The sequence below is a fragment of the Chionomys nivalis genome, chromosome 24 (assembly GCF_950005125.1).
Source record: "Chionomys nivalis chromosome 24, mChiNiv1.1, whole genome shotgun sequence".
NCBI lineage: Eukaryota > Metazoa > Chordata > Mammalia > Rodentia > Cricetidae > Chionomys > Chionomys nivalis.
In genome coordinates, this window is record NC_080109.1 from 36,056,937 (window position 1) to 36,082,951 (window position 26,015).

General features: G+C 45.1%; 2 protein-coding genes across 8 annotated transcripts in view; both read right to left on the reverse strand.

The window, feature by feature from the left end:
- LOC130866020 (ral guanine nucleotide dissociation stimulator-like) overlaps window positions 1-6,670 on the reverse strand; it is a 30,702-nt gene extending 24,032 nt beyond the window's left edge. Inside the window, exons 1-3 of one of the 7 annotated variants that reach the window (XM_057757246.1) lie at window positions 6,614-6,667; window positions 3,923-4,007; window positions 294-402 (exon numbers count right to left, since the gene is read on the reverse strand). The gene's annotated coding sequence lies outside the window, so the exon portion shown is untranslated. Of the gene's footprint in view, window positions 1-293; window positions 6,419-6,613 lie in introns of those variants that run through there. The other 6 variants (XM_057757245.1, XM_057757244.1, XM_057757248.1 and 3 more) reach the window with 6 other exon arrangements.
- Window positions 6,059-25,667, reverse strand: Lrriq4 (leucine rich repeats and IQ motif containing 4). The gene is made up of 7 exons (XM_057756738.1): window positions 25,636-25,667; window positions 22,362-23,412; window positions 18,017-18,190; window positions 15,189-15,327; window positions 14,030-14,226; window positions 11,022-11,150; window positions 6,059-7,024 (listed from the first exon to the last, which is right to left on the reverse strand). Exons 1-7 carry the CDS (start codon window positions 25,665-25,667, stop codon window positions 6,059-6,061), a joined length of 2,688 nt encoding a protein of 895 aa, XP_057612721.1.
- Between the last annotated feature and the right edge of the window lie 348 nt (window positions 25,668-26,015).

Genomic DNA, 26,015 nt, shown 5'->3' on the forward strand with positions numbered 1-26,015 from the left:
TGAACAATGTACTAGCTAGTTCCATGTAATCATACTATCTGAACAAAAGGTAGTATTTCATACAAACATTGAAAACAAATCTTATTTTTAAAATTTCCAACAAAACTAATTATGAAGCACTTTATCTTTTTTCTTTTCAATCATAAAGGAAAAACGAAGATTATCAATTGCCACAAGCTCATCGCCCAGCTTTAATAATTACACATGCAAGCTCTTTCATAACTTTACATATCCTAATTCAAGGAACTTCATAGCATTCGTATAGTAGTGAGACTTTAGAGATGTAATCCTACCAATAAAATAATCAACTCGATGACCCATCATATTGGTGGACTTTGTTGGACAGTTGAATCGAAGATACTTGACTACAGCCTTCTCTTCTTTTGACGGCTCATCAACTTCCTGCAACATAGGAATATTAATTTAGTGTGCTTATGTACTTGAGAAATTCAAGCTCTACAGAGTAATGTGCACATCTGTGGAGCAGATCTGCTAACATTCAAAAGAAAAACTGAACACTCTTCACAACATTTTCTAAGTACAAACCGCCCTATATGGTTTCCTTCAATTACAGATCACTAGGCTGTTTTCCAGTACAGTCACTATTTTATATGGTTTCCTTCATTTGTATGGCTTCTTCTAATACTCACAAAGCAATAATGTAAAAAATAAGATGCTGCCAATAATTACAGCCTACATGGCACAGTAAGTAGAAACAGGTGCCATAAATAAATGTTAAAACACAGTCAAAGCTATGTGTCTTGATCAATGGCTGAGTTTGTAAAAATTCTCAAGGCAGTGACCAGAAGAACTGAAGTGCTGACGACTGGCACTGAGTCCCTTCCTTTCCCCCAGGACACAGATGATGTCTGGGACTTTCTCTTCACCAGTAAGACAGGCGGAAAGAGAAATGCAGAAAGGGACATTGCTATTGACGGTAGTGCAGTAACACAGAGCAGTTTGGAGAATCTGCTGTATCCTTTCCTATGTCTACTCTTCTGTATCTATTCCCAAATTTCTATACAAATTCAGCTACCACCATATAATTAATCGTGGCAATGAAAATTAAAAGTTCAACCAATTCTATTTTATAGCAAAAACAACATCTACTAAATGTTTTTCCTCATTCATTGCACCCGCTGTTAACTTAAAAGTTTATCCATTTAACTGGTAACTTGTTACCAGGATGAACTTGATTTGAAATCAAAGGAAGGAAACCCAGTTAAATAACTATGCCTCAATAAATGCAAGGCATTCATTCAATTAAATACATACTTCCCGAGTGTTTATCCTATTATCTTTGGATACTACACTATATATTAGGACAGCAGGATATCTGTGCTTTGTTACATAAATGCCCCGAACAGCAATTGCTGTTTTCCCAAAGGAATGATAATAAAAATGTTTTGGAAATATACAAAGTAGAAGTGAAATATCAGTGCACAGAATCTTAGAGAGAACTTGAATTTGAAAGACAAGCCCTGAGCACACTGAATGAGCAGCATAAACAATGAAGCTGAAAATGAGCAAAGACTTGACTTTAATGAAACTGGTTATAATGTACTAGGAGGCTAAATTTGTACAGAGAGAATACAGAGTCCTTAAGACATGCTGAGAAATTTTACCTTTATTCCATATGGAGCAGAAGGTCACTATGTTTTTCAACAGAACACAAATAGGAAAGTAACAAATATGATTTTTTATGATTGCAGGCAAAATGAATAGGGGAAAAATATGAAAAGTAGTTAGGAGACTATGGTAACAGTCAAATAAATGTGACGTGATACTAGTCTAAGAATCAGAAGGAAATATACCTATTTGAAATATTTCAAATGTAGAGTACATAGGATTAATGGTAAAGAGTAAATGACATGAGTAGATACTAAATAGCAGATTTCTATATTAATCAGTAAAACAGAAACACAAAGTTGGGTGGGTAGGGAGGTACAAAGGGATCTGGGAGGACTTAGGTGAATATGCTCAAAGTATTTTTTTTTTACGTTTTCAAAAACAGAAGATGTGTAAAAAAGGTGATTCTAGAGAACAATCATGACTTTGGGCATGGTATACTAACCTTCAATTAAACCATTAGCACAGATAAATGTGTTATTCTCCTGATTGGTTAAATATCAAGACATAAAAACCCAGGAAAGTTGACTATGTATAGCAAGTCAGACACTGTTAAGTAACTGCAAAAATTCTTTAAATTTCACTTTAACAATGAAGTTAATCGACTTCCCCCCAACTCTATATTTTCCTTGGTAAAGGCACTACTAAAAAACCATGGACAGAAAGAATCAGAAAAAGTAACAACTGAGAAACTTTTTCAAGTGGACACAGAATTCAATTGTCTACTAGCACTCTCCTAAAGTATCAGTAACTCATACTAGTTACTGCCCACAGCTCTTCATGAAAATGTATCATTTGGAGCACCTGCTGGGGTTTTAGTATCAGAAAGACTGCCTTAAGACAGTAGCATCAGCAATTTGCATTACAGAAAATGCAAACAGGTTAATAGAAGATATTCTGAAAATTAGAGGGGATCTTAAATTATTTGCTTAAAGCCATAAAGCTCTGTAAGCTAACAATAGAACTACCCTCTCCAATTTGCTTCTTTTATAGTTCCTGTGGCAACAGGTTTGCTATAATACTGCAAAATTCTTTATTAATCCTGTATGTTGCAGTGGGGGAGAGGATGAAGTTTCAGACTGAGAATTGGATTTAGAGGTTCCTTCATTCCTTTTAGAAGGTCCTAAGGAGTCTGGCTGAACAGTTCCAAACATTTTTCTTCTCTTTCCTGAAACGAGGCATATAAATCCATGGTAAGTCAGGATTTTACTGCCAGTGAAACAGATGGGCAGAATAAAAACAATTTACGGAGGTCATACAGTTCTTAGATACAAAAGTCATCTGAAGATTTCTAAGTTGAGCTAGTTTCTATAGACAAGCGGGATACTAGATGGAATGATTCTCTGAGCAGGAATAAGTGACACTAAATCTTTGCTAAAATATTTTATATTCAAAATTTGGGGGACAGGATAGCCCCATGGTTAAGACACACACTAGCATTCTTCCCAGCACCTGTCCTGGGTGGCCACCACTGCCTGCAACTCCAGTTCCAGATCTGATGCCCTTTTCTGCCCTCAGGTGCACAAAGGTGCACAGATCTCCACAAAGATACACAGGTATACACAAAATTAAGCATATATATGTAAAATAGTTTGGGATTAAAGTATTTCAAAACTTATTTTTTTAATCAATGATAAGATGGGAATTAGATGATTACTCTAAATCTAACTTTACTAACTTAAAAGGCAATCCTAGTTCAAGTCAAACAACCTCACTGGACATCAGTTTGTCAGTAAAATGAGGGTGAGATCAGTAAGCTCCAAGCCTACTACAGGCTGAATGTATTTCTCTCTCTCTCTCTCTCTCTCTCTCTCTCTCTCTCTGTGTGTGTGTGTGTGTGTGTGTGTATGTGTGTGTATGTATGTGTGTGTATGTATGTGTGTGTGTGTCTGAGAGAGAGAGTGATAGCATGTACAAGTAGAAAAGTAAGGACAATTTTAGAGATCAGTTTGCTCTTTTCACCTTGTGGGATCAAACTCAAGCCATCAGGCACATGCCTCTGCCCCGAGCCATCTCATCTACAAGACTAAATTGAGGACAGAGAATTCAGAATAAGCTATATCAGATCCTTTTCCATTTTTAAACCTCATAATACTAGAATTCTAAATCAATGCTTCTAGTGCCTTGTTCATCTATAAAGTCACTGTATTTCCTAAAAATAATTATTTTTCGTTTTGTTTTTAAATATTTCATTAGTTTGGCTTGACATCACTTTCATTAGAGAATCTCAGTTGTTCAAATTCTACAACACAACATCAATTAACATATAAGCTCACTTCACAGTTTAAGTGACCTGATCTGAGTCCGAGAAAGAAATGTGAATACAGTTCCCATGCTTCCAACTCTGTTGGGGAACCAGATTCCAAAGTTGTTCTGTCCTGAAAAAAGAAAATGAATTTGCTACAAAAATAAAACAAAACTCTCAACTTAAGTGTTTGTATCAAACATCCCTCCCCTCCCAACAAAGTCACCATAATTCAAGATCAATAGAATCTATTTAAAAATCATTTCTAAACAAAACCATCAAGTAACAACAGGAAACTCAACAGTTAGTGTACAAATGCTTTTTCCTGTAACAAACTCTGAATTTAGTCATTACACTCAATCTTTTAATCTCAAGTAACGCCAATATGAGAGCTTTTGATTCTTGACAAGAATAAAAGAACTGAGGAATGCCCTCCTTGGACAGTTGGAAGAGGCTGAAGCAATGTCTCAGTGGTTAAGCACGTACTGCTTGTCCAGAAGACCTCAGCTTGGATGCTAGCACCCACTGTCAGGAGGCCTGTAACTCCAGCTCCACAGGAGGTGACACCCCTTTCTGGCCTCCACTGGCACCTGGACCCTTGTGCACATAACCACACATAAGCAAAAGATGAGCATTAAAAATTATTGGGCTGTATAACAATGGTAAGTCAGATCTCCCACAAACATTCTATACTGCCATATAGAAATTAAAGTAGAGAATAAGAAAAAAATTTAATTTCATAATACCAAGCTGACTTTTAATAACTAGAGTCTCAAACAAACTAAACAGCCATATTTCATATAATTTACAGCCTAATGGTTAATTTACCAAATAGGTGGCTGTTAATTACATTTAAGTTTATTAAGGAGTGATAAACAAAAATCAATATAACCTAACCAATTTCTTTATTCTGGTAAAGGAGGGCAAGAAAGAGGTTAAGTACCAAGCATTTTTTTATGTTTGATTTAACTTTATTTTATGTGCATTAGTGAGAAGGTGTCAGATCCCCTGGATCTGGATCTTCAGACAGTTGTGAGCTGCCATGTGGGTGCTGGGAATTGAACCCAGGTCCTCTGGAAGAGCAGTCAGTGCTCTTAACTACTGAGCCATCTCTCCAGCCACCCTCCCCCAAGCATTTTTATAACTTTTAATAAGTCATTCATTTACTTAATGTTTTCCTATCAACTCTACAACTCTACAAAGAGTTTTCCTAAGATAAACAATCCCTGTAAAAGCAGAAGTTAAAAAAAACAAAACTTCCAAGCCCTCGCTAACTAGTGGAGCTGGAGTACAAACAAGTCCAGGACGTCTGAGTGGCCCCCACCTTAGAGGGCTATAAGCCTCTTCACCTACTTTCCTGTTCAACCTGTGTTCATAGCTGAAATATGAGCAGCCATTTAAAAAGCACATTATTACCTTTATGACAATATTGAAGAGCAGATGAAGCTGTAAAATAATGTGTATTAAGGAGCAAAAAAGTACAAATTTGTACTGCCAGGGGTAAATATGGGCAGTACAGGAGGAACAACTTCAACAACTTCACAACAAATTGTAACACAATAACTGTCCATGTTAGACCGCAATACTGAATTTCAAAAGCCCAGGAACAGCAGAATTAGAAACTGCTGTTGTCTTGACACTTTGGTGTAAAGACCTATGTGAAGTTGGAATATGTCTCTAGTTCCCTTCTGTACCCTGTTCAAAATTACTGTTATGGCAGCCAAATTCCAAACTTACTGAGCGTTAGTATCTTTCCCACAGTATTTTTAAAAGGTTTAAACTTTAACTTACATAGTTCAAAAGACCCGTGGGTTAATTAATCAATAAAACTTTACAAGTAGACATAAAATGAAAAAAGAAAAAGCCATCTTGAGCGAGGAACAGAAAGACAGAGTGAGAAAACTTGTGACTGTTTATTAACAATTTAGCACATGCCATCAACTTATTACGCCTTTGGGTTTCTGGGTGAGATCGTGAGGCGCTCGTCACACTCGTCACATCGCTATTTAACCCTTATGGACGTTCAACAAAGAACGAACAACTGGGAGAGCACTGCGGGAAAGAGATGCACAGATGACATCCATCCGTGCGGGCTGAGGGGGATGGTATGCAGGGAGGAGGCTGACGAGCTGGCATAGGAAAGGTGCCACCAGCTCACCGCAGCACCGACCGGGCTGGGTTTGTTTACATCGCGTCGCCTGGAAGAAAGCCGGCGAGCGTCCAGTAGGCTGTGCGGTTAAAAGAACTCCAGAGAGGGAGGGGAGGGCCGCCGCCACCTAACATCTGCACCGGGAGCTCGCAGGCCGGGCCCGGGGCAGGTGACCGGGAGCACAAAGCAGCGGCTCGGCCCTCGGTTCCGCCCTCCGCCGCCTCCCACCCCAGCCACCGTGGCCTTAATTTCGGCAGCGCCAAGAAAAACGGGAAGGGACGGGAGGCCCGGAGCCCCGCGTGCGCGCTCCGGAGGAGGCCGGTCTCGCCGCGCAGTGCCAGGCCCGCCGCCGCCGCAGGAACGCGGGGCCGGGCGCGGGGTTCCGAGCGCCGCTCCTCCTCCCTCCCTTCCTTCCCCGCCGCCCCGCAGACCCCGCGGACGAGCGGCCGGCAGCACCGCCCCGCCACAGGCCCGTCACGGCATCCTGCCCCCGAGACATCCTGCCGCCGCCCGCCCGCTCGGACGTCTTCCCCGCTCCCTCCGCCTCCCGGCGCGCCCAGGCCCCCGACCCACGGCTCCTGTCGAGCTACCTGGATCCGCTTCTTGAGTCGCCTGCGTTCAGCCATGTCGGCCGCTCCGCCCAGTTCCTTCTGATTTGGAGCCTGGACGGGGAGGCGGCGTAAATCTCGCGAGAGCGCGGCTGTTCGCGGCCCGTTACGTAACCCGCCGCGGGCTCCGGGCTGCGGGAGGCTCTCCGCGGGTGCGGGCTCCGAGCTCGCCCGGGGCGGCGGAGGCGGTCGCGGAGTGGGTCCGGTGACGGCAGGCTGCACCGAGCCCCGGCTCTCAGCCCTGCCGGGGCGTCCGAGACACCCGGCTGGTTCCCGAGCCCCAGCCCTCGGAGGCCCCGGCGCCGGGGTGAGGCCGTTCCGGGGAGGACACGGGACCGCGGGGTCGCACGGCGTCCCCTGTGGCGCTTCCTGCCCCAGCGAGCCCCGTCGCGCCTCTCTCAGTTCCGTGAGGTTCCACGTAGAAGATGAAAGACAACGGCAGAGTCAGCTAGAAGCGCATTTAGCGATGCGTGGTTGGGGACCTCAGTCACCAGCGCTTTCTCAGTGTGAGGGGTTGGTTACACCGCTGCCTTCCCAAAGCTTGGGCTGTGTTCCACTCCCCCAGGTCCTGCTCAGAAGTCATCTTCAGAATCCCGAAGGCAGGAAGAGCCCAGGGCAGTTAAGATGGAAAGAGCAAGGCAGAGTTGGGATGAAGGAGACTGCAGGCCACTTCAAGTCTGGCGTTTATTTAGTAGGTGACTTGTTATTTTAGAGCCTTCTAGACCAGAGAGAAGTGCTCAAATTGATAGTAACTGAATGTTTTTGTGTTACACTAAGCGACTTTTAAATGTTTCATTTCCTAGAGGGTGAGTCACTGAACAGCAAGGATGTCTGAGATACATTTGTATTCCGATACATGCAAGTCAACCTGGGTTTTTTTTTCCCTACATGACACTATGAATAAACAGAGACACAACCATTGCTTAAAAGATGTACAGATGTGCTGGGCGGTGGTGGCGCACGCCTTTAATCCCAGCACTCGGGAGGCGGAGGCAGGCGGATCTCTGTGAGTTTGAGACCACTCTGGTCTACAGAGCTAGTTCCAGGACAGGAACCAAAGCCGCAGAGAAACCCTGTCTCGAAAAACCAAAAAAAAAAAAAAAAAAAAAAAAAAAGATGTACAGATGTAAAATCTGTGTGATGGCTCAGCCTGTAAAAGTGCCTGCTGCCAAGCCTGACGATCTTAGTTCAATCCCCGGGACCTACATGACGAAGCAAGTTGTCCTCTGGTCTCCACACACGTACCATGGCATGCACATGCCTCCCCTAATAATAAATTTTAAAACGTGATAAAATTATATTTAAGATCAGTACTGTTCAAAAGTAAAGTCAGTAAGATGAGGTGGTTTTGAGAGCATTAGAAGGAGGTGCTCTGTGGGTTCCTTCCTCTTGGGTACCCCCCAAGAATTCATAAGCATCTGTGTTTATACAAAGACCTTTTATTCATAATGAATAACCATTCAGTAATGTGTACATGCTTAAACAGATTGCAAGCCTAGGCCACGTGCCCAACAGCAAAGGCAACACACAAACTGACCAGACCCACTGGTCAGTTAAGCTTCCAGTTAAGCAAAAGACTATGCTTGCTTTACAAAGTCAGTCCCAGGGGGTTTCTCTAGCCCTGGGCCAGAGACGCAGCAACAGCAACAGCTCCGCACCATGCCCTGTGGCTGCTGGTGGGCGCAAGAACTCAACCAAGTGCAGAGGCACCAGACAGTCGGACACCATTATAGTGACCAAGCAGAGGGTGGGGAGGTGGAGGAGAGAGGGAGATGGAGCCATTCATGGACTGGAGAGAGGTGTGAATCAGAAGAGGTGAGGGTGGTGAGGAACACACTTCTGGAATATTCCTTTACGCTGTGTGAAAATGTGTCATTGGACTGGTTTAATAGAAAGCTGAATAGCCAATAGCTAGGCAGGAGGTATAGGCGGGACTTCTGAACAGAGAGAGCTCTGGGTAGAAAAAAGGAGGAGTCACCAGCCAGATGCAGAGGGAGCAAGTTACACAGGAGAAGTGAAAACCACTAGTCACGTGACAACACATATATTAATAGAAATGGGTTAATTTATGTGGTACAAGCCTAAACTATAGGCCAAGCATTCATAATTAATAAGTCTCTGTGTTGTTTTTTGTGAGCCAACAGCCCAAAGACAAATTTATTTATACACGCTAATATAAATGGCCTGCTGGCCACCCAAGTCCAAGGTGATGTCTGGACCTGGGCTGCTGCCAAAGACCACGTCTGAGTCCGTGGACCGACTACAACCAGGATTTGTGTTGGTGCCTGGTGGTTCATGGTGTCACCAAAGGCTACACGGATACCCAGGGTCTAGGCCTCAACCTATGACCATGTTGGTGTCTGAGGGCTATGGCGCTGCTAGGCCATGGCAATCTCAGTGGTCTATGCTGTCACCTGGGGTAGTGTCATCTGGGCCAGGACTGCTCCAGAAGGAAATGTCTGGGTTCATGGTCCTGCTGTGGCTGGGGTCTGTGTTGATGTCCATGCCTGTGTTCCTGTGTTACCATGGGGAGGTGGGCAGGAGAGCTGAACCCCATAATCAGGAAAGCTGGCCCCACCCTTCACCATGGGTATGCACCTCACCTGGGCAGCACACTAGATCTGGCCCTGTTGTTGGGGGGCACAAGTGAGCCAGCCCTGAGGGTAGGAGAGCAGCAGAGCTGGCCCTGTCTCCCCTTGTCTGCTATCTGGTGCCCTGGATGAGGGAAAGGTGCCCCCACTTGCTGCCCACAGCGGGCATCACGCAGGAAAGTGGACCCTGCACCTGCCAGAGCAGCACATTGGAGCTGATCCTGTTGGTGGTGGAACGAGGAGCCCGCCCTGAGGGCAGGAGATTTGCCCCTAGCCTCCATAGTGTGAATGAAGGTGACCTGGATCTGAGGGCCTGAGAACAGGAGAACTGGCCCCACTCTTGTGTAGGCTGCATTGGGTGGGCTGGCCGAGGCAGTGCTGGAGAGCCCACCTGGGTGGTGATGGTCGGGGAGAGCTGGTGGGCTGGCCAACCCAGCTACCACCTAGGCCCAGAACCAGGGCTCTGAATTAGCCCACCACCCAACACCCACCCCATCTATGACCCGTTGGAGCAGGAGAAGGGGATGAACTTACAGATCCAAAACTGCAGGATCAGTGGTGTAGCAGGGGCCGGAGACCTCAGACCAGACCAATGAGTCACGGCAACGAAGGCTTGGAAGTGAGGATGAAGGTCTAAAGGGTGAACTGCGTGACACCCTCGGCCACTACAGCCTCCACGACTGGATTCTCCCCCCACTCCCTTTTTTGTTTCATTTTGGTTTTTGTTTCTTTTGTTTGCTTTGCTTGGTTTGGGGATTTTCTTTTAAATTTTGTTTTATTTGGGAGGAAGTTGCAAGGACAGGTGGAGGGTGAATTCAAAGCGGGGAGATGGGTGGGATCAGATAAATGGTGTGAAATCTGCAGGGAATCAATAAAAGTTTGAAGAATTAAAAAAAAAAGTCATTCCTGGAGCTGGTGAAATAAAGGTGCTTGCCACGAGGCCTGTTGACCTGTGTGAGATCACAAGACCTTCACATGGTGGACAGAGAGAACTGACTGTCCCAAAATTTGCCCTGTGACCTCCTTCTATGTGCTGTGGCAGACTCATTCACACACACACAAACACAAACACGCACACAAACACGCACACACACACACAGAGTAAATAAATACAATGAGAAGTTTTAGGGAAATTGCAGGTAGATATCATTTGGTGGGAAATGGAGGGTGAGGTAGGATTTGGTGGGAAGTGGCAGTGTGACAGCAAAAGGATGTCACAGTGGAGACTTGTGAAGAGCAGCGTGTCTGACTACAGCGGTGTTTGTACAAAGCTGTGTGTGACACAATTGCATTGAGCTACACAATGTACACACGTAACTGCTGAAATCTGAGTAAGTTCTGTTGGCTGAACCAACATCAGTGTTCTTGCCTTATTTACCCTAGCATTGTGTACTCTGTGGAAGGTTCTTGGATCTGTTGTGTTTCCCTGGAACTTCTTGTAAATACCTGACTTCCCCAAATGCTTTTAAGTAGACAGAAGAATGCAAGGCCCCACATGCTCATCACCCACTTCCGTGGTTGTCGCTAACAGCTGGCCCTGTCTGGCTTCATCTGAACCCATGTCCTCTTTCTCCTCTAGCAAGCTATCTTGAAGCACTTACCAGGTGTTATGTCATGCTTCCCATAAACATTTCAGCAAAATTAAGAATCTTTCATTATTGCAGATAACCTTAAGTTGGTGGATAATTTTCCTGCGGCTGTGTCTGGGCTCTAGACACATGGCCTTCCTGATCTGTTAACAATCTTCACCTTCATTCATTCATTTCCACAATTATTTTTTATTTCCTTTTTGCGGGTTTTCCTTTGGCAGCAGCCTTTTTCCCTTTCTTATCTTTTGGAGAGTTTTTCCCTTTTCTTCGGGCTCTCTGTAGCTCTTCAAAAGTCCCATATCCTTTCCGCACCATGGTTCCACGCCACCATGCCTGAACCTGAAAACAAGGTGGACCCAGACTCAGTGTCAGTTTGCCATGGTCTGACTGCAGCTTCCATGAAGGGTTGGGAGACACCATGGATAAGAACACTTGCTGTGCAGTGTGAGAACCTGAGTTCAAATCCCCAACATTTTATGTGTCACATGCTTGTAACTCCAGCACTGGACGGGAGAAGCAGGCAGATCCTCAGAGCTCACTGGCCAGCTAGGCTAAAAGAAATGGTATCCTCCAGTTGGCTGAGAGACTGTGTCTCAAAGCAATCGGGTAGAGGGCCTGTCAGAGACCAGCTTTGACAAAAACACCACTTACCAGGGTAGGGGAATGGGGATCAGTAAAATGGTAAGGAGGACGAAGATGCAAGCGAAAACAAGAAAACAGAAAACAGAGGAAGGAGGGCTCCCAGGAGGGAGTTCTGGTGAATAGTGAAATCCCCGCGTTTAATTTCCCACATACTTTTATACCCCAGGGGGAAGAAGACAAAAGACCGCTTTAACGTGATCCTGTGATCCTCGGGGCAACTAGAACAGTTCTAGCTTCAATACTTTGAGATATCAAGTCACTAGCATTCTGTTGTTTACAGTGAACCCACCCTGGACCAAGTATCCTAAAGGCAATCACTCCCAAGGTCAAACCTCCTATGTCAGAAGAAGGAGCAGAAGTACGGAATTTCCTGACCATTGGTCAGGGTGAAGTGGGCCCTCTTAACGCCAAAAGAACCAAGTAACCACGCCCTAGGTCAGGGTGTGTAACCCTGGTTGTCAACAGTTTTGAGCAACCTCAAACTCTCCGACTTTCAGACAAGGTGCAAATAGGCTCATATTTTTGGGCCTCCACAGGGCCATGTGCAGTGGTGGGAGGGTCACTAGGTGTATGACAGGGGCTTGAGGTAGAGCTTGGCTGACCCAAGCATGCATGAAGTCCTAGGTCTGAGACCCCATGCCACATAAATTGATTTGGTGGCCATGCTTGAAATCACAGCACCTGGGGGATAGAAATATGAGGGTCAGAAGTTCAGGGATATCCCTGGCTATACACTGAGTCCCAGGCTGGCCTGGGCTACATGAGACCCTGCCTTAAAATAAATAAGGAAATGTCTGACTTCACAAATACTGAGAGCAGTAAGGAATGACCGCACAGAGTATGGGCAGTTGAGAGACCTCAACTGTGCCCTCTGCTCATTCTCATTGAAGGAGCAGAAAAGCAGCCCCCATGGCTCCCCAGACCCTGCTGCTGCCCACCTGTGTGAGAGCACCTGTCCTCTCACGGTGCACTCCACTCAGACCCTCCAATGATTGGCTCCTCATTTCTCGCCAAACAAAAGCAGAAGTCCTCACCATGGCTTCAAGGCTCAATCTGACTTGACCGTACCCTATCATTTCTTGATTCTCTTATCTGCTCTTTCCTTGTCATCTGCTCTGGACACATGGGTCACTCTCTTGCTTGGATACACCAGGCACCATGCTGACCCAGGGCCTCTGCTTTAGCTGTTTGCTCTGCCCCAAATCCTCTGTCCAGTATTCAGGCGGTGTGCCCTCTCCAGAGCTTGCTCACTTATTGCTGCAGACTGACCTGTGTTCCCCCTTTATGTTGAAGCCCTGCCTGCCCCCAGTGGAATAGACCACACTAGAACCCTAGAACCCAGCCAAGCTGGAGCCTGATGTCAAAGTCACCATTTCTTTAACTAGGAAAAGTAAAATCCAGCCCTTTAATCCATCCGTTCTGTGGTATCTGTTATTGCGCCCAAGTCAAAACAGTCATCTTTGCAAAGATGACTGATCACCCAGGCAAATCAGCACACACACACACGAACGGGAAAGAGAGAGTGGGGAGGGAGGTAAAGAAGAAGAAAGGAAGGAACATGGGGTGCGAGACACTCCTCAGGTACAGATAGCTGCTGCCAAGCTGGTAACCTGAGCTGGATCCCTAGGATCCACTTGCTGGAACAAAGAGAACATACCCCTGCAGGTTTTTGTCTGACCTCTACTCTTCTTTTAATTCTTTTTCTTTGATTTTTGATTATATTTGATTATAAATTATCACATCATTTCTCCCTTCTCTTTCCTCCCTCCGAACCTGCCCATATATTCTCTTTGCTCTTTTTCAAATTAATGTCTTATTTTTTCCCTAATTGTTGTGACATGTATATATGTACATATATATATATACATACATACATATATATGGAGATATTCCTAAACATAACCTGATCAGTCTGTATAATGTGACCTATGCGTGTTCAGAGTTGACCGTTTGTTATTAGACTGTTTCTCCCACTCTCTCTGACTCCACTCTTGAGTGTAGCACCCGTGTGCCTTCACACACATCTACCCGCCAACCCACCTTGAATAAATAAGGCTTAGCTTCTAGCAATCTCAGGTCCCCTTACCTTGATTTTTGCCCCTAAATAACACTCATTTCTTCCTTCTATTTTTTTTTAAGGTAAGATCTCACTAGTTATCCCTGACTAACCTGGAGCTGACTGTGTAGCTGGCCTGGAACTATATAGATTAAATTGGCCTGGGACTCAGAAATCCACTGGCCTCTGCCTCTCAAGAACTGAGATTCATGAACAATCACAGGGAGGCAGAGGCAGGCAGATGGTGTAAACCATATTCAAGAAAGAAAAAAAAAACGCCGGGCGGTGGTGGCGCACGCCTTTAATCCCAGCACTTGGGAGGCAGAGGCAGGCGGATCTCTGTGAGTTTGAGACCAGCCTGGTCTACAAGAGCTAGTTCCAGGACAGGCTCCAAAAACTACAGAGAAACCCTGTCTCGAAAAACCAAAAAAAAAAAAAAAGATGCATTATATACATGCATAAAGTTGTCCAAGAATAAAAATTTTTAAATAAAAAAAAAAAGAACATGTGTTGAGCATACCTTCATGGCCATTATTTTCCTAAGTCTATTTTCCTTCAGGCAGTTCCATATGGCATCTTTGCCTTGGGCACACACTGCCATTGGGGGGTCTTCCATGGGGTTGTTCATCAGCGTTAGGACCTTGAGGTTCACCAGGTGGTCCAGGTCCTCCGGGAGGCGGGTGAGTAAGTTGTCCTCCAGCAGCAGCTCTCTCAAACCTACAAAGATTTTCACTGTAATTGGTCGACGTAGCTTAGGGTCGCCATGCCGCAAGTCACCCAGGTGAAATCCACTGGTAAGTGGCTGGAGAGGAGGGAGACACCAGATCCCTGGCGTCTAGTACCACCAAATCAAACGTCTGTCTGTGTCTGCTCTTCCACCTCATAAAGAGAAGCCAGCTAGTGCTCAGCCAAGACTTGCTGGATGGGAGGGCAGGTGGATGATACATGGATAAGGAGTGACTCAGCCAAACAATACTTGAGTGTTTAGGAATCAAGTGTAATTGTTCTTTCCAAGCAATCTAAAAATTACAAATATCCTCTGATTTCATCATTCTGGGTTTTTCAAATGACTTAGTGATCTAGATAAACATTAAACCATAATTACGTAGACTTGCATAATTACATAAACAAAATTACATAATTAAATAATTACACGAACTCTAAATGCTGCCATATCGTATGTGCTTAGTCGATGACTGCTGGCACTGGTGTATTGAAAGTAAGTACAGATGTATGTTAACTTTCATAGCAACCACTATTTGCTTCGCTTTTTCATTCAAATGTATAATTGTTATAATAGTTTATAAATACCTTTGCAAGATCTTAGCTATACAAATACAGAGGCGTGCCGGGCGGTGGTGGCGCACGCCTTTAATCCCAGCACTCGGGAGGCAGAGGCAGGCGGATCTCTGTGAGTTCGAGACCAGCCTGATCTACAAGAGCTAGTTCCAGGACAGGCTCCAAAGCCACAGAGAAACCCTGTCTTGAAAAAAAAAAAAAAAAAAAAACAAATACAGAGGCGCCTGGCTTCCCTCGGGTGGCTAGAGAGCCTGTCCGCAGCTAATGGTACAGGACTAAGCCCTACAAACTCTGAAATTGGTCTTTCTTAAGGCAAGGAAGTCATTCATTAACAATGTGGGACTCCTCCTACTGGGCTGTGGACCTGGGAAGTTCCTCACCTTGTGCATGGCAAATGGCGTCTGGGAGTTGCTTAAGAAGATTATGCCGACAATCAAGAACTTCCAGGTTTGGCATTAACCCCAAGGACGCAGGCAGCTGCTCCAGTTGATTGTTTTCTATATATAGCTCTTTAAGCTTCTGTCATAACATGAGAGCGTGTGGTGAGGTCAGTCATCTTAACAAGTGCATTACAATAACCAGACTTACTTGTGAGTGCCCATTCGTGTGCAGGAGGGAAGTTATGCCTTGGAACAATGGGAGAAGCTGGTTTGTTGTAGTTTGAATCTGAACTGTCCCTCAAGGCTCATGTTTCATGCTTCCTCCCCAATCTGTGGTGCTTCCTGAAGCTGGTGGAGCCTGTAAGTGGGCCCGACTGGCAGAATCCAGACCGTGGGAGGTCATACTTGGCCTAGCTTTGGCCTACCTCACTGTTTCCTGGACTGCCGAGGTTAAGGAACCTCTGCCACCTATTCTTGCTGCCGTACGCAAAGCCAGTCCGGACACGATGTCTTCCCTAGTGTGATGGACTGAAAGCCCTCCCCTGTGAGCCCAAATAAACCATCCTCCCATGTATGGTTTAGTGAGGCGTACTGGTTCCCATGGCAAGAAGAATAACTAATAAATATTTGCAGAGTTAATATCAAGGAAAACAATTGCTTTTGAATAAAGCCATTGGACTTACAGAGGAAATGAGAATACTGTGACTAAATTTTATCAGAACCTCAGGGAAAAGTAACTTGGATCATTACAGCGCATACCATGTACTCCCTTCCAACAGCGAGTTATCTTTGGAAATGGCTATAATTCTTCAACTAAGTGCCCCAAATCATAGAGGTTAAATTAGCCAAACTACATAAAGACAAACTACATATAGCCATACTTTATAAAGACACTTCTGTAAATGGAGTTATCTTGCTAGGATTCAGCAAAGAACTATGAACCCGTCATCAGATCATCTATCACTAAACAAGAAGGTCAGGTCACGTCACTTCTTGCAGGGAATCCTGGGTACCAAAATTTAGGCTCCCAATCATGTTACTCATAGGATACTTTAAGTTCTGAACAATGTCATTTTCAAGGGGATACCTCTGAAAAATATAAATTAAGCAGAAAATGGCATGAGTCCATTTCTACAAATAGAACATAACAAAATACAACAGTAGAGAGACATTCTGAAGAGCCGTTGATGCAGTAGCAGCATGTGAGTTACGGGGTAACCAACCACTCTGCTAGGATTGAGGCCTGCACAGGAGGGAATGTGTACCTGGTACTACAAACCTGGTCAAAAGCCCATGGCTGGGGAGGTCATAGCGCCAGTGAAGAAATTATTACTGTGGTTTTCCTGAATGCTCATGTTGTCAACTGCCTGTATAATACTTACATTTATACCCATAGATTATTTCTGCCCTCAACCTTGGCCAGAGAAGCTTCTTCCTATATTAGGCAAGAGTTAATGTGGAGACTCATAAATGGTAAAATTAAGTAGTCCGTGTATGACATCAATAGTGATCCCATCAAACTCGGGGAATACAATAGAAGAGGATGAGGAAAGAAAAGCAGAAGATGGGGCGGGATGCTGTGGAATGTTGTTTTCTGGACATGACTTACAAAAACTAGGAGAAGCTGTGGTTGCCTGCACAAATTCAATCCACACAAAGGTCAATCAACATTCCAGTAGGCAGCAGTAATGGACACCGTCAGATTTTTTAAAGAAAAAGAATGGACATGAAGGTTGGAGGGTGTGCTGGCTAGTTTTATGTCAACTTGATACAGGCTGGAGTTATCTGAAAGGAGGAAACCACAATTAAGAAAATGAGATCCAGCTGTGAGGTATTTTCTTAATTAGTGGTTAGTGGTAGAAGGCCTAGCCCATTGTGGGTGGTGCCATTCCTGGGTTGGTGGTCCTGGGTTCTATAAGAAAGCAGGCTGAGCAAGCCATGAGGAGCAAGCCAGTAAGCAGCACCCCTCCATGGCCTCTGCATCAGCTCCTGCCTCCAGGTTCCTGCCCTCACGGCTTTTGAGGATGAACTGTTATAAGGAACTATAAATGAAATAAACCCTTTCCTCCCCAAGCTGCTTTTGGTCATGGTTTGTCATCACAGCCATAGTCACCTAAGACAGAGGCAGATGTTTTGGGGGAGTATCTTGTGGAAATAAGCAGAGAAGCTGAGGTGGCTATGATCAAGATGCATTGCATATGTGTATAAAATTGTCAGAGAATAAATAAAAGATATGTTTTAAAAAGACATTGTCGCAGAATATTTGTTTACACTGTGAAGATGTGTCTTTGCCAAGGTGCCTCTGATTGTTTTAATGAGAATATGAATGGCCAATAGTTAGATAGGAAGAGTTTAGGTGGGACTTCCGGGGACAAAGGACTTCCGGGGACTTCTGGGAAACAGAAAAGCAGTGATACCAGGAGACACAGAGCATACAGGAAGTGCAGGACAAGAGGTAACAGTCACAAGCTATGTGGCAGAATGTAGACTAATATAGACAGGTTAGTTTTAAGTCCTAAGAATTAGTTAGAAACAATCCTAAGCTATAGGCTTAGCTGTCATGGTTTGTATGTCTCCATGTTATTATTTGGGAGCTGGTTGGCAGGACAGAAAAAGAATTTTTACAAGACAAACTATCACAGTAGAGGGTTATAGGGCTTATTCAGTAACAGTGAGAGCCTCAAAATGTGAAAGCCATGGTTTGGGACTGGAAATCTAAAGCAGATACATGTTTTCTGCAGTATTGGAAACATTGCCTCGAGTTCTCTCAGCATAGGCTGTGGAGGAGAGCAGCATGCACTTCTTGTCTGTTCATTGAAAGGGCTTACCTGCAATTTCTTGATGTTTTCTGGCAGGTAGGTAAACTTGGATCCCTGGTCTTGTCCGATGTATAATTTCTCCAGAGACACTAAGGAAAAGATTTCCTCTGGGAAGGATGAAAAGTCATTCCCTGTGAGTCCAAGTATCTTCAGTTTTGAAAGTGAGCTCATGGTCGATGGTAACTGGAAGTATTCCAGAAAGCTACAGTTAAGGTTGAGACTGTTTTTAAACACTCAAAACTAAGTTTTCTGTGTTGTCTGGCAGTAGTGGGTGATCAGTATTGATGTTAGTGCCACCCAAGTTGTATACAAACTCCCAGTGCTAAATTCATGGCGAGAATTTTAAAGTTGAGCTTTTGGCTTTGAAACAAGTTGTGAAATGTAGAGTTGCTTAGTGTCCCCTAGCAACAGACAGCTTCCATATACGTTACACGTGTACTATACAATTTACCATGTATGTTCGCAGATCAGCAGTCTGGGGTTCCACCTGTTTCCTGTTGAGGCAGGCAAGTGTAGGACAGTATTTGGTTTGGGGTTAGCAACACCCCATCCTCCTCTTGTAATAATGTACATACCTGCCTGTGCACATACATCCCTCTCTAAACAATGCAAGCTCAGAGCCCCCCTGGAACTCTCACCTACATCAGGCTACGTGTGCTCACATCTCTGAACGAAAGTACAAACTGTCCTGTGCTGGTGACAATCCAATTCAGATAGTATCTTTTCAAGCATATTCCCAGTATATTCAGGTATGATGAATAGATGGGCCAATGTGGCCTCAACTAGATAGGGGTGCATGTGCAGTAAGGCAAAATTCTGTTCTCTAGTAACCTTTAGGGATAGTCTATTTACTATCTTATGTCTATGTGTAATTACGTGAGGATGGGATTAAAACTAGATGCATTATAGGAAGGACCATGTGTAGCAGGAAATAAATGAATATAGGACTTAATCTATCAATCAAAATAGAAAGCCACCCAGACTACTCCCCCCAGTGACTAGTCCTCCTTCCTATTAACCCACAGCATGAAGCATAGAACAGCGAGTGGGCCATGAGCTTCCTTACTCATGTGGTCTATTGATCTGGACAGTGTATCTGTCTAGAATCTGTGCTATCACTTTCCTTGAACAACATCATCTTGCTTCTTTTGAGAATTGGTATGGGATCTTATAGTCAACTCTTCAAATCAGAAGTCAAGTCTCTGAAAGCACAGGGCCAGCCTCAGTCCATAGGTAATGCTGCCATTCCTCTGCTTTCCACAACCTGGGTCAACTGATGTTGCTTCGTTGTACCTGTGTTACCCAGAGAATGTTTGATGATGTTGGAAGAAAGAGCACTACAATGATGTGGAATATTATAATAACAATAATCGTAATATAGTTTTTTCTTGGAATTGATGCCTTTGGTGACACATTCATTCTTCGTGGGAAATCATTCCTCATTTTCCTGTCTTCCTCCTAGCATCTCCCCAGTCTTTGGTGAGTGCACAGCTCCACAAAGTCGTCATCCGAGCACCGTGTGCCTACTGTGGTGCACAGCCCCGTGAACACACATCATATCATGCATCCGTTCATATGCATAGAAAAACTATAAAAATTGAAAACTCTGGACACCGAATCTGCAGAGTATCAACATGGAGCAATTATTTATGACACCATAGTTGAACATTTTGAGGTTGAATACTCTGTTTTTGCTTTCTCTTTTAATAGTAATTTACTACAGAGGTGAAATCATTTTAGGTACCTAATGAACCCTATTTTCACACTTAGCTAGGCAAGGCGAGAAGCTACTGCCAAGTTTTCAGAGCCAGAAACCAATCAGGTGGGTCTCAAGGTCACATATAACAAGGAAGGAAAACAAGCCTGTGATTCTAAGTCAGACAAACTGATAGTGGAGGAGACAAAAGCACAAACAATACAATCGGAATAACTGAAAACCATGAGGAACAGGTCATAAAGGTTTTCACAGTCAGTCCAATCCTATTTGTCTACATGTCTACTCTCCAGCACAGTTTGGTTCATGGGGTAAGCTGGGGTTTCTTTTGTTAGCAAGCAGAACTCATGCAAGTCTCTCCTTTGAGAATTTAAAGTTTCTCTCAAGAAAAAGGTTAGTGCCGGTGGTGGTGGCGCACGCCTTTAATCCCAGCACTCGGGAGACAGAGCCACACGGATCTCTGTGAGTTCAAGGCCAGCCTGGTCTGCAAGAGCTAGTTCCAGGACAGGCTCCAAAGTTACAAAGAAACCCTGTCTTGAAAACAGAAAAGAAAGAAAAAGAAAAGATTAGCTATCGTTCATGATTCTGTCATGATTAGGACAGTGTTATCCTTCTGTAGTGGCTCATTTTGGTTTTGTTTTTTTTTTTTTTTTTGGTTTTTTGAGACAGGGTTTCTCTGTGGTTTTGGAGCCTGTCCTGGAACTAGCTCTTGTAGACCAGGCTGGTCTCGAACTCACAGAGATCCGCCTGCCTCTGCCTCCCAAGTGCTGGGATTAAAGGCGTGCGCCACCACCGCCCGGCCGCTCATTTTGGTTTTAACTGAACACACCGGGAAGATGGAACCACACTTGAGGAACTGCTTCCATCAGAGCACTCTGTGAACATGTCTGTGGGAGTATTTTCCTGCTTTCTAATGGATGCAGGAGGGCCCAACCCACTGTGCAAGGCATCCCTCTGCAGGGGGTTGGACTGTCTAAGAAAGGTAACCAGATGTAAGCATGGGAGCAGCAAGTGGGGAGCTGTCCTCGTGGGGAGCAGCCCGTGTAGAGCAGTCCTCGTGGATGCTGCTTCCGCAGCTGTCTGAGTTCCCGTTCTAACTTCCCTCAGTGATGGACTGACCATGAAGTATGAGATGAATTAACCCCTTCCCCCCTCCAGCTGTGGTTGGTAACAACAGAGGGCAAAACTAGAGAATCTTCCTACAGGTACTTCATTTGAGTTACTCCAGCTGTGATACAAAACACTTTCTCCACGGAAAGGAATTTCTCCCCATCTCTGTCTCTCTGACTCTCTCAGTGCCTCCCTGGGTGTGTGCTGGGGCACAGTCAGTTCATGTGTGTGGAGGTCAGAGGGCAGCTTTTGGAAGTGAGCGTTCACCTTCCACCTCGTAAGAGTCTCTCTTGTTTCCACTGAATTGTGCTTCCCGCAAGCCACCCACTAGCTTGCAGACAGCTTTCGTGTCTCCAGACCCCAAGCTTATTGTGCTTATTTACTTATTTGCTTATTTATAGCCCTGGTGAATGAACTAGGAACTTCCACAGGCCAGACAAGCACGGGGCTTTAATGCCTTTTTTGACCCCTCCTCCCAAAGGCAGCCACTCTTGGGAATTTGGTTACTCTCCTTCCAATTCATATTTTTTATGTTTTTATTGCTTTTCATGCTTTTATCGTTATAAATATTCATTAAGTGGGTGGTATATATGTGTTTGTTTATTTTATATGTGTAATATTAAAAGCTTATTATGTTTATTTATTTGTGTAGGTGTGCCTGTGAGCCTGTATGCTACACAGTAAGTGTAGAAGTCAGTTCTGTCCTTCCACAATGTTCCCTCTGCTTCTCTGGGATCAAACTCAAGTTGCCAAGCTTGGCAGCAAACACTTTTACCCAGTGGGCCATGTCTCTGGCCTCCATATTTGTAATTTTGTGCAGTTCAGCAATGAATGAAGGAATATATTGTTTATCGGGGTTCCCCCCCCCCTTATTCTATAGGCATCACCATTTGTGTTGTCTCCACAGGGGCACAGACAGCTTCAGTTAGCTTACATTGTTTAGACCACATTCTATGAGGATCCTGCAGCTTATCTGCCTATGCTCTGCTGGTCTTCAGATGTTCAACAATGCCGTGCTGAGCAATTCCAAAGTGCATCTCCACACCCATGGGACAGTTTCTCCAGGAAAGAACAAACACACAAACAAATCCCAACCTGTTCTTGAGTGTCCTGGGAATGGGAAGTTAAGAACGAAAGTATTTTCAGAGGCCAGGGGCTAAAGCCCATGCTTTATGGAAACTGTCGGGTGGCCTGTGTTAGTAGGAGAGACCCTGAAATCCAAAACTTGGCTAGAATCTTGGCACTCTGACCCTTAAAACAACTCAGTTCGGTTTTGCCTCACATGCCCTTAAGAATGAAAACACCCCAGTGGCTGCAGCCCAATCCTAAGAGAACACTAGATGGAGGTTAGAATTATCATTTGGAAAGGAAGAAAATAAAGTGCCACCTTGTGGAATATCTATCTTTGATAAGCCTGTGTTTGTTTGTTTGTTTGTTGTTTTGACAGTAGCTGGTTCAATATACTGGCTAGACATAGTGCCACATCAAGGAAAGGCGAGCGGGAAAGTGACAGCGGGAAGGAAGGAATACCTGTGTCACTTTGTTATCGTCCAGCGCCAGGATCTCCAGGTTCCTGAGCGCGCAGATCTGCGCGGGGAAGTGGTCAATGTGGTTCTGACTGAGATCCAGGAAGAGCAGGTTGACCAGGCGCTTGAAGGAGCGCCGAAGTCCGCGCAGGCCCGTGTTGCGCAGGTAGAGCAGGTTCAGCGCCGACCAGCGGCACAGGAGGCGGGGCACCTTCTCCAGGAGGTTCCCACTCAGCCCGACTTCCTTGAGCTCGGTGAGCAGCTGCAGGCTGGGCGGGAGGGAGTGGAGGAGGTTTTGGGTCAAATCCAGCACCAACAGCTTGGTGCACCGGCTCAGAGACTCCGGTAGAAGAGGCAGGTTGTTAGACGCCACGTAGAATTGCTGCAGCCCCACCAGGTTCCCGATTTCATCCGGGATGGCTTTAAGCTTGTTGTGGTCCAGATCGATCACCTCTAGGTTGAAAAGGGCACAGAGATCGCTAGGGAAAGCCGAGAACTGATTGTGTTTCAGGTAGATCTCCTTGAGCTTGCTCTGGTTCACGATTTCCTTGGGCAGCGATTTCAGATTGTTCCCGGACAGCCCTAACAGCTCCAGGTGGTGCAGCGATTTGCAAATCACCGAGGGAACCTCTCTCAGGCCGGTTTGGTAGAGCCTCAGCTCCCGAAGCGTGCGCAGGCAACTGAGTACCCGCAGGGAGGAGTAGAGCAGCGGGTTGCCACTCAGGTCCAGGGACTCCAGGCTGCTCAGAAACCCCAGCTCCGGGCTTAGACCCTGCAGTTTGTTCTTGTGCAGGTAGAGGACCTTGACATTCTTTAAATTCTGAATGTCCTGGGGGATTTCTGAAATCTGGTTGTTCTCCAGATGCAGTTCTTCTATTTCTTTCAATGCCAAAATCTCTGATGGGATGGTTTTCAGACCCTGGTTGGAACCATCAATGAAATAGGTTCTATCAGTGACCCGCTGGGAGTCATTTCTCTGAAGAACCTTGGGTAATTGTTCTGGTTTCAGTACTTCTTTTGACAAGACTTTTAAGGAAAGTTCCATGATCCCAAATCTGTGAAAGGGAGGGAAAAAAAATAAAACAGATTTCCCTGACAACCAGATTTAATAACTGGGCGCGGGGGCGATGGCGACGACGGGCAAATGGTTAAATGACTGAAATTATTTTGCAACACAAAATTTATATTTTCTTGCATTTCATGTTAGGTTAAGAGTTAAAGCGCAAACTCCTCTTTCTAGTAAGTTTGTGTGCCTGTGTTAACACACAGATCACCTAATTTCATTTTTTTAAAAAAATAGCTTGTTTGGGGACTAAAGAAATGGCTCAGCCTTTAAGAGCACTTACTGCTCTGGCAGAGGAACTCAGCTGGTGGCCCATCACCCAGTTGGAGGCTCCAGGGGAATCACATACACTCACCTGAACTCATACATACATACCTCCGCCTACCCCACCATATATGCATAATTAAAAAAAAATCTTTCAGGGCTGGAGAGATGGCTCAGAGGTTAAGAGCATTGACTGCTCTTCCAGAGGTCCTGAGTTTAATTCCCAGCAACTACGTGGTGGCTTGTAACCACCCATAATGAGATTTGATGCCCTCTTCTGATCTGCAGGCAAACATGCAGACAGCACATTGTCTACATAATAAAAATAAAAATAAAACTTTCAAAACTGGCCACAGTGGGGCACACCATTAATCCCAACACAGGGGAGGCAGAGGAAGGTGGATCTGTGTGATTTTGAGACCAACCTGCTCTACATAGTGAGTTTCAGGACAGTCAGAGCTACACAGTGAGACCCTATCTCGAAAACAACAGAATAAAAGAAACAAATTAACTTTTTTTTTTTTTTTTTTTTTTTTTGGTTTTTAGAGACAGGGTTTCTCTGTGGCTTTGGAGCCTGTCCTGGAACTAGCTCTTGTAGACCAGGCTGGTCTAGAACTCACAGAGATTAACAATTTAACTTTTAAGATGCTTATTTTAATTTAGTCTCAAATGAATTGTGGAAATTTGCAAAAGATCATTGCTCTTGCCATCACCTCCTGAAAATATTGGGGAAATTTCTATATTATATATCTTCATAAAGTCATCAGAGTTGTCACTGCAAATCAAGCTAAGGGGTGAAAAATCTAGGGCTCAGCCACTTTTTCTCCATAAGTGGAGGCCTGTGGGAAGTCTCCCTCCTGCCTGGTGAGGCTGGTAGACAGAGAAGCCAGCCTTCCGTAGCAAACCAAAAGCCAACCAAGGGAACAAAACCATGCCTGGGACAGGAGAACCTGCCAAAGAAAACAACTTGTAATAGTCACGCGTGGGTCAAGAGGGGCAGTTCTTTCAGTCTGGAGCGCTCTCAAGTGCAGGGTCTGTTCTCCACTGGATAGCGTCAAGAGGTCTTTGAGGAAGGTGCAAACTGGTCCAAGACGGATCTTAGTCTCAGTCTTTCTGTGTCGCTTGCTCCCAGACCGTGCCATCCTGCAATACTCCTTGGGAGTCCCTGGCTCCAGCGCTAGCTGAGGCCTTATTGCCTCTCTTGGGCTTCTGGGGGCTATTTCAAGGCTCTTCTTCCAGACTAGATACTCCAAATTCACCTTCCATCCGTGGATCTGCAATCGGCACCTAAAGGTCTCTAACATCCTGACCCACAACCCTCACTGCCTTACTATAAAGAAGATGTTCAGCTTTCACACGACTATGGCCTTGCCTGCCTCCATAATCTAGATATTATCTGTACCTGTGCCTCTGCAGCTTGGCCCTGGGCGGACTATCTCAGACTACTCCCGAAGTCGCCTTCTCCAGGAAACCCCTCCAGGGGGCTTCACTCCTTTACAAAACCCTTTAAGCTATTACAACCCCTCTTGAAGGTTTTATCACCAGATTCCGAGCTTAACCTTTCGCGTCCTTTTGGGGGAGGAGGGCTGGGTCACCGGGATTTGTAGCCCTGGTCCCTAGCCCAGCAGGGTAGGCTCCCTGTCCTACAAGCTCTCCCTCAGTGTCTATAATTCAGAGTGGGTAAATTTAAGATCACTGTCTACCGATTACAGTGTGCCCCGCCCTCCCAACTGTAGCCCCGCCTCTTCCCCCATCCTTCTGGAGGAAGCTCTGTGGTTGCCATGGGAGCAACTGGGTTTGCTGGCCTGGTAGGAGCAGGTTGAGAAAGTCCAGCCGCAACCTTACTCTTCGGCGGTCCAGACCACAGAGCTAGCGGGGTTAGAGGAACCCGGCCCTGTAGCTTCAGGTCAAACAAAGGGCGGTGGATCCCACCTGCAGAAGCTTCAGGTACAGGCAGAACTCTGGGGTGCCCTTGACCGCCATTGATCCTCCTGACTTTGTGAGGAAGGGTAGTATCTGCTGCTTTGCTTTTAGGTTCTGGGGAAGGTGGTGTGGTCTCTTCTGCGCCCGAGTATGCGGAAGCCCCAAGAAACCATCCCAGACAAGCAGGAGGCTCCTGAGAGGTTTCTGGGCTCCCACTTCTAGACCACCCATGTTTTCTTTTAATTTCTTCATCTATTTTTTTTATTTTTAAGTTAGCTTATAGAAGAAGGGGTTACATCATGATATTTTTATTCATACATAGCATACTTCCGCATGCACTTTGAGTATGTCTGCATCCATGAATTTAACAAATAAAGCATAAGGTTAGGGATGTTGTACTCAATGAGC